General features: G+C 41.1%; 1 protein-coding gene across 1 annotated transcript; it reads right to left on the reverse strand.

Moving 5' to 3' along the window:
- Nucleotides 1-7,856: 7,856 nt before the first annotated feature.
- On the reverse strand, nt 7,857-8,323 carry LOC109158395. The gene is made up of 2 exons (XM_019306304.1): nt 8,158-8,323; nt 7,857-8,011 (listed from the first exon to the last, which is right to left on the reverse strand). The coding sequence occupies exons 1-2, from the start codon at nt 8,321-8,323 to the stop codon at nt 7,857-7,859; spliced, it is 321 nt and encodes a 106-aa protein (XP_019161849.1).
- Between the last annotated feature and the right edge of the window lie 208 nt (nt 8,324-8,531).

Genomic DNA, 8,531 nt, shown 5'->3' on the forward strand with positions numbered 1-8,531 from the left:
GGCTTGCTGATGTCTACGCAGAGGTCACTTGGATTGTCTCGTTGCTTCAAGAATTAGGGTTGCACTCTGGTAAGCCGGCTACTCTCTGGTGTGACAATCTCGGGGCCACCTACCTAGCGGCGAATCCTGTTTTTCATGCTCGCACGAAACATGTGGAAATCGAATACCACTTTGTCCGGGACAAGGTTGCATCCGGGGACTTCATTGTCAATTTTGTCTCTACGAAGGAGCAGCTTGCGGATATCTTCCCCAAACCTCTTCCTACGGCGCATTTTCAAAATCTTCGAGGCAAGCTCAATGTTGTCTCTCTCCTACCTTGTGCTTGTGGGGGAGTGTTAGTCATTATATTATTATTGGTTTATATTCCTGTGGCTTTAGATTAGTTTGTTAATTCTAGTCTATAGTATAGGAGAGATTAGTGGTAGCTTTTATATAGGGCTCTATCTTGTAATCTCTTGGTTAACTGAATTGATTTTGAATTCCCTTCTCTCATCTTAATGCATAAACAATATATCATTAACAAAGTTCGAATTGAGATATTTTAAATGACACATATATTGATTTATATTTTAAATTTTTTGAAAAGTAGAAATCTATAGGTACGTAAAGTCATTATTTTAGAGTAATGTTTATGTACAGTAAGCTTTGTTTTTATGAACAAATAAATGGAATATTATGAACCTACTATAGAGTGAACAGAAACACATATAATATACATTTCGTTTAGCGTTTATGTACATTAAGATTTAAGTTTATGTACATATAGAACAAATATTATGAACATATTACAAAACAAATGCTATTAAACATGAAGCATTTGTAGTATACTATTTATGTACATTAAATTAGGTCTTGTTCTTATAAACATATAGAAGAAACATTACGAACCTACTATAGAGTAAATGAAAATAAATATGATATACATTCAGTTTAGCTATTTATGTACATTAAGGTTTAAGTTTGTAAACGCGAAAAACTCGAATTGTATATATATATTTAGAATTCAAAGTATATCGGTTACAAGTAGTATGTATCAATCAAGAAGGGGTACAATCTCTGTATATGAGAAGTCCTCTGATTCTCTACTAGAAGTATGCCTATTAGAACTGTGCCGAATTCGAAATATGCTGAATTGGAAGTGTGCCGAGTTCAGAGTATGCTGAACTGGAAGTATGCCGAGTTCGGGAGTATACCGAACTGGAAGTATGCCGAGTTCGAGAGTATACCGAACTGGAACTATGCCGAGTTCGGGAGTATGCTGAACGGGAAGTAGCTCCTTGCTGAAGGGCCTCCGGAGTTAGTAGCTTGTTCCTCAATGAAGGGCTAATATGCAGCTTGATCTTCAAAGAAGGGCTTCCGGTGTCCAGATGATATCCTGGCGAGATTTCGACAGAGCTTCGTTATCCAGATTTCCAGAGCTCAATCTTTGAAAATGAAACCACTATTTATAGTGGTGAGGGTGAGGAAAAATCTCCAACCAACTCTTAATTCCTAATTTAATTTAATTATTTTAATTAAATTAAGGAACGTATCGGGACACCATTGCGTCCAGGTTCATCGTTTCATTAAATTTCAAATAATATCAAATAATCCAATTTCCTCAAAATTATGTAATCCACATATAATTTTGATGGGCCAAGACCAAGTCAAACCCGCTAATTAGGCAACCCAATTCACCCTTGCAGCCTGGTCCGTCTCAATTAAATATTCCACCAACTTGGGCCGAACAATCTAATATTCAATTACATTTAATTAAGTAATTAAACTAATTAATTATTCAATGTGCCATTTAATTAACCCAATTAAATAAATATTAGTCCAATTAGCCTAATTAAAGTAATTAATTTAGCAATCAATTATCCACCACGGTCCGACAATATCATTTAAATTTTTCAATGCTTACAAATTGCCCCTTCGAGACTTGCTTGACGTGCCCTAAATGCAGAGAGAAGGTAGTCTCGAGATTAACCGTAGTAGTCCAAGAGTGGTCATATTTATAGATAGCAATCCAATAAATGTCATTTTAAGTACAAAAGTCCATATTTGACAATCCAACATTCGGAGTCCATAGTGCCACATCAAAGGCCCAATTTTTCTACCATTTCATCAATGATCCAAATCACCATTCTTTTTCCATTTCTTAATCCAATAAAACTACAGCCTTCCACTGTATAATCTGTTCCCATGCCACCAGGGTCGTTCGTGAAGATATCCTTAACATGCGAAAAAAATATCTCTTCCAAATATGATCAGATTACTACCCTAAACTGAATGCGAATGTTTCAAGGGTAATCTCTCACTCAAACTCAGACACTGTATGTGTACCTCTATAAATAGCCTGTATTCATTCTTCTGAATACTCGACCAGCCGAGAGGAGAGCAAGCTACAGGTAATTTTCCACTTTAACTTACGCCATATTCATGCATACGTATTTGCCTTTTAGTTTTGCAGGAAAAATGACACAAAGCCCCGACTGTTTCTCATCGTATCGCTGCTTAGACTCGCCATCTTCACAAACATGGGTCGGAACTATTCAAGAATTGATTTTTCAAAATGCTTTCCACCATGTTTTAGCTTCATGTCATTGGGCATGCACTCCGGCGCGTTGCCGCCATCGCCTTATGGTCGCCGCAGGGTGTTGCTCCGGCGCCCCTCCATTCTTATTGCACTCGGCAATGAAGGAAACGGAATCACGCTGGTGATCTCGTATCGCATTGGACGTCTGCTGTCACAAGGTTGGATGTCACCGAGCGCGTGCTCCGGCACATTGCTGTCATCGACGAGCTCCGGCGAGTTACCGTCGGTTCATCGACGGGGAAGATGGAATCACTCCAGGCGTTGCTATTGTCACAAACATTGGATCGGAGCTTTCTAAGAACTGATTTCCTGGGTTCACGCCGCCGGCCACCACCACTGGGGACAGAGAGCTGCTGACACGTTGCCGGACACATGCTCCAGCGCATCGTAGCTATGTTCATCGATGGAGAAGAAGACCGCTATGGGAGTCCGTCAGTGGAAACACCAAAACATCGGAAAGAAATGCTGCGTTGTTTCTGCTCTAATCAGAATTGAAATGAAATCAAGGAGAGACTACATAGAGCCAGGTGCCGTCTCACTTTCCCATGTGTGCTATGCGTGTGTCAGTATATATGCAACATGTGTAGTCTTTTTTGTTTTCTTACTTCCCCATTGCCACGTGGGTGTATATATATAAGGAAAATGATATATGTACTCTTATGGAGTATAAACTCCTGTCACGTGTACCAATAAATTCAAGTGAAGGAAGAAAAACAGTGGCTCACTTTTTTATTTAAATCAACCAAATAACGACATTTTAGCATGGAGTACAAAATGGAGTAAAAAGTGGGAGTACATGTAGTATTACTCTATAATATGTGTTTTAATACAGTTGCTTTTGCATGGATGTACATATATATATATATATATATATATATATATATATATATATATATATATATATATATATATATATATATATGTGTGTGTGTGTGTGTGTGTGTGTGTGTGTGTGTGTGTGTGATTTGGTTGCATGTGGTGTAGGCATGCTGTGTGTGTATATATATATATATATATATATATATATATATATATATATATATATATATGTAGTGCACTTTTATTTGTGTTGTGCGTATCATATAAATATATATAACATGTACGCACACCATGTAGCATAATTTATATATATAATATCCTTGTTGCATATATTGTGTGTATATTGGTTTTACCATATGATATATGTACACACTACACACGCATATAATATGTAATATATGTACGTGGTATGTGTATACGTATAATGTACATTATATGGGTTGCCTTGTGCACATATTGTGACATGAGAATTTTCTTAACGCCTTCATGGCAATTTTCTTTGAGCCCAATCCTCAAAACGTTTCCCCTTGTTGACATTTTTGGACTTGCCCCTTGATTGTTAATGCGACTTCATATATCAAGAACCATTCATTTTCAATAATGGTGGTGGAATCTGACAAGACAAAACTCATAGTGTCGAGCAATGAGACTGGAAAAGACAACATGTCACACCAAGAATCCCTTCCAGAAACCACGAAGGGACTGAGGCAAAACATGGGCTCTGCAATTTGGGTCACGGCATCTGGAATATTCAGATATGCTCCCGACTTTAGGGAAATTGACACTTTGCCTTAAGAGTGAGTTCAATTTCATCAAGGGATACCACGAAGGGACTGAGGTCGCACTCAGTATGCCTCATGCCCTCTTGGAGGCCACTATGAGTCAGTTTCGACAGTTTCGACTCATGTCAAGGAGTCTTGGAGGATATGCGACAGTTTTGACTCATGTCAAGGAGTCTTGTAGGATTTGCGACACTTTCGACTCATGTCAAGGAGTCTTGGAGGATTTGCGACACCGCGATTGCCAAAATTACAAGCAGCCTGGGCAACGCTAATACTACCATTTCGGGGGCTGAGGCAGAGGTCACCCGCATTAAGGAACTGCCTGTATTAACGCCAGAGGATGTGATGAGACTAAAGGAGGCGAAGAGAGGCTTAGAAGCCTGCAAAGACGGTATGCTTAGCTTTAGGCTTTTTGTTGACTGATGCTCTTTTTCTTTCAGTTTCTCTTTTTGGTAGCAAGACTCCTTTTGTTTCTTTTCTCAACTCTTGATAACGGAATGCTTCTCATTTTTGTGCTTGACTTTTAGCAATTACTCGTACATCTTTGCTTTGACTTGTCGAATGATTGTCTTGATAAACCACTCTTGCAACATGAATTGGATTTGTTTTTGTTATGACTGAACTTAGATAATTTGATTCTAAGCTGCCTACGTATAGTACTCCTATGAAGGAGATCAAGTCAAACGTAGTTCAAATAATTTTTTTTTGAGTAGAGCCGTTCAACATTTAGACTCATGCGGGCCAGGAGCGTCTATGATTTGGGCCCACCCATAGACAAAGCGAGATGCATTAGTAGTTTAACCACGTGCTGCATTTTGGTGGACCGGAGTCGTTCATCATATTTTCGCGACTTGTGCTGACTCCCCAAGTTTAAGGGTGGTAAAGCTTTAGGAACCTTCCATTAATCGGACTGATCTTCAAACCATCTTCACTAATTAGCTTATAAGCCCCGCCGGTGTGAACTTCTAAAATCACGTAGGGACCATCCCACCTTGAAGTGAACTTGTGGCCAGTTTTTCTTGTGACAATGATGGGCCTACGAACAGCTATGACTTTGTCCCCAATTTGAAAGGAACGGGTCCTTACCCTTTTGTTAAAAGCTCTAGACATACGAGCTTGATAGCACTCAAAGCTTTGTTGCGCTTGTAGACGTTTTTCATCCAAGGCTTCTAACTTAGCCAAGCGTAGCTTAGCATTTTCTTCATCAGTAAGGCCCTCTTGTATAGCCAACCTTATGGAAGGTATTTGGCGCTCTAAAGGCAGGATCGCTTCTACACCATACACCAAAGAGTATGGAATGTTTTGAGTAGGTGTGCTATATGTGGTTCTATACGCCCACAAAGCTTCTTCCATTCTGTCATGCCAGTCCCTTTTCGATTTTGAGACAACTTGTAACACCCCAGATTTTCAAGACATTTAAAACTTATAAAATAAGGGTATTATCTCATTAAATCCCAAAACATAATACAAGTGTACGGGGTGCTATGCCACACCTGAGCTGGAGAACCCAGGTGCACAGGCTAACTAACTAATATCCTCAATAATGTAAATGCATAATATGGCACGCAGGCCGAGAAGGGAACTATCTACTTCTACGTTCCGAGTTCTAGCGTGCTCCAGTGACTTATTCTTCTGTGCCTGAAAGCCAAATATATCTGTTCAGCGAGAGATGCTGGTAACCCACTCCAACGCGTTGAAATACAATACATATAGAGATATATATAGATATACGAAAACCATTATGAGCATGAAGATATATCCTACGAATTCTAGCTTTTAAAACCGGGAATGACTCGACAGGTAATGTCAGACACAATCAACAGTTATAACGAGCATATGCAGTTCACAACAGATAAGGCAGATAAGGCAAAGCATAAATGGTAATCATAACCCAGCATGACAATCCCCAATATAAATCCCATAGTCACATCCCCCAAGGCACTCATAGTCACAATTCGTCCATATCACACACATAGCGCACATTGTTGGCGCCACGGGACCGATCGCATGCCCACATGAGGGTCAGCGCATATAGCTCTGACACAGCCCCGCAGCACCATGCCCCGTATCGCAACACGGGGAGGTCGATCGCAACCGACCGATGAACCGCAGCTCATCATAATGTTTGATCGCAACCAAACAGTGGACCGCAGCCCAAGAGAGTGTCATCTGACCACAGCCAGGATAAAGGACGAACCGCAGCTCGTATAGAAACGTTTGATCGCAACCTAACGGTGGACCGCAGCCCAAGAGAATGTCATCTGACCGCAGCCAGGAATACCAATCTGACCGCAGCCAGCTTCTGAACCGCAGCTCAAGATAACCAATCCGATCGCAACCGAATTGGGGTAGCACACACACATAACACATAGCAAGCACATGCAACCCACGTTACACATTGGGAAGGGGGATAAAGCGTATAACAACCTATGCGTGATCCATCACATACTAAGAATAGTCCTAAGGGGTTCATACTTCCTTCACCTAGGTCAACGGGATACCAATTCATCTAGCATGCAATATAACAGACTCATAAACCTACGAACGGTACCCGAAACATCAAACTAGACATAGGCACGACAAACGGGGTCCGTTGGGACACCACTGGGATCGGGGAAACCGAGAGCCCGAGGTAGTGTAATTTCCAGCGGGTAGCCAGTGGGTGGGGGTCCACCCGCCGGCTGCCACTGTTCCGGGCAGCGGGTGCCCGCCCGCCGGCTGCCCGCTGCCGGAGCTGCCCGAGAATGCCGCGGGTAGGTGGCGGGTCCCCTACCCCCACCTACCCCCCACTGACTCTTTTCATCACTTTTCGCCCCGGGGACCGTTGTGGAACCCGAAACCATGCTTAGACACTTTACAACGCAATTAACAACAACAAGTAGACAATTAACGGATCAAATACGGGAAACGAACGGCACATGGCCTATCATGCTTTTCTAAACATAATCAACACCCAAACATGCGATTTCCCACCCGATAATCCAAGAATCAAAGCATACGGTACAACCTAGGGTTCTAATCACTTTTATATCAACAAGAATACGATTCGTCTTCTAATTGCAAGATTCGGTAGGAACAACACATAATCATCAAGGATACCAATTAATCATCAAGAACATCATAATCATCAAGAACAACACGTAATCATCAAGAATCCCAATTAATCAACAAGAACATCACAATTATCAAGAAACTCCAAATATCAAGATTATCAAGATTCCCCATGGAATCATTAAATCAACATCAATAATAATCATAGTAATTCGCCATTTACAATCATATGGGGGGAAACCCTAAGGGGGAAATCATAGCTATGAAAATAGGTTTTGTTGAGACATGGGTTACCTCTTAGCCTTAATTAATTCCTTGGCTATGAAGGATCTTTCTTTAAGCTTTCTTGCTTTCTTGATTTCTTCTAAGGGAATTCTTGGAGCTCTCCTGGTGTGGTGGGGGCGTCTAGGCGTGTGGGGGTTCTAGGTGCTCCCTAAGTTCCCTATTTATAGATCCAAGGGTTTATTTAGAGTTTAATCCTATTGGGGTTAGGGGTTGGGTTTATATATTTGGGCCCATGGGCTATGGTGGCCTTTTTCCCTAATTAATCATTATAATTTATTCTTTCTCCTGGGTTATTAATTAATTAATTAATCAGTTGGTTTTAGGATTCGTAACACAGGGTGTTACACAACTTTCTTCAGCAAATTGCATAGGGTCTTGTTAAAAGCTTCAACAAGCCCATTCGCAGCTGCATAGTAAGCTGATGAGTTTCGCTGCTTAAAGTCAAAAAGCTTGCAGATCTTGTCCATCAACTTGTTGTCAAAGGGCTTCCCGTTATCTGTTAAGATATATCGCGAGATACCAAATCGATAGATGATGTGGATACGGAGAAAGTCTGCAACAATTTCTTTCTACACCTCCTTCAATGCCACGGCTTCAGCCCATTTTGAAAAGTAGTCGGTGGCAGCTAGTATATATGCATGCCTTGCAGATGACTTGGTGTAATTAGGCCAACTACATCAAGTCCCCATGCATCAAATGGCCAAGATGCAACTGTTGGGTATAGAGGTTTTGGTGGCTGATGGATAAAGTTTGCATGATATTGACAAGCTTGACACCTTCGAGCATAGTCTCTGCAATCCTTTACCATTGTAGGCCAATAATAGCCCATTCGCTTAATATGGAAATGTAACTTGGGACCGGATTGATGTGCACCGCAAACCCCAGAATGAGCTTCTTGCATAGCTTGTAAAACTTCATCTTACCCTAGACATCTGAGAAAGACTCCCTCGAATGAACGACGATACAACGCCTCTTTATAGTAGATGAAGCGAGGAGCTCGACGCTTTATATCCACC

This window comes from Ipomoea nil, unplaced genomic scaffold (genome assembly GCF_001879475.1).
Source record: "Ipomoea nil cultivar Tokyo-kokei standard unplaced genomic scaffold, Asagao_1.1 scaffold2818, whole genome shotgun sequence".
NCBI lineage: Eukaryota > Viridiplantae > Streptophyta > Magnoliopsida > Solanales > Convolvulaceae > Ipomoea > Ipomoea nil.

Bases quoted from the DNA above. Each gene is read 5' to 3' on its own strand.
- LOC109158395 (XM_019306304.1), bottom strand. From the start codon at position 8,323: ATGGTAAAGGATTGCAGAGACTATGCTCGAAGGTGTCAAGCTTGTCAA. The intron at 8,012-8,157 runs GCATGCATATAT...ATATCTTAACAG, and splicing joins TACACCAAGTCATCTGCAAG to ATAACGGGAAGCCCTTTGAC.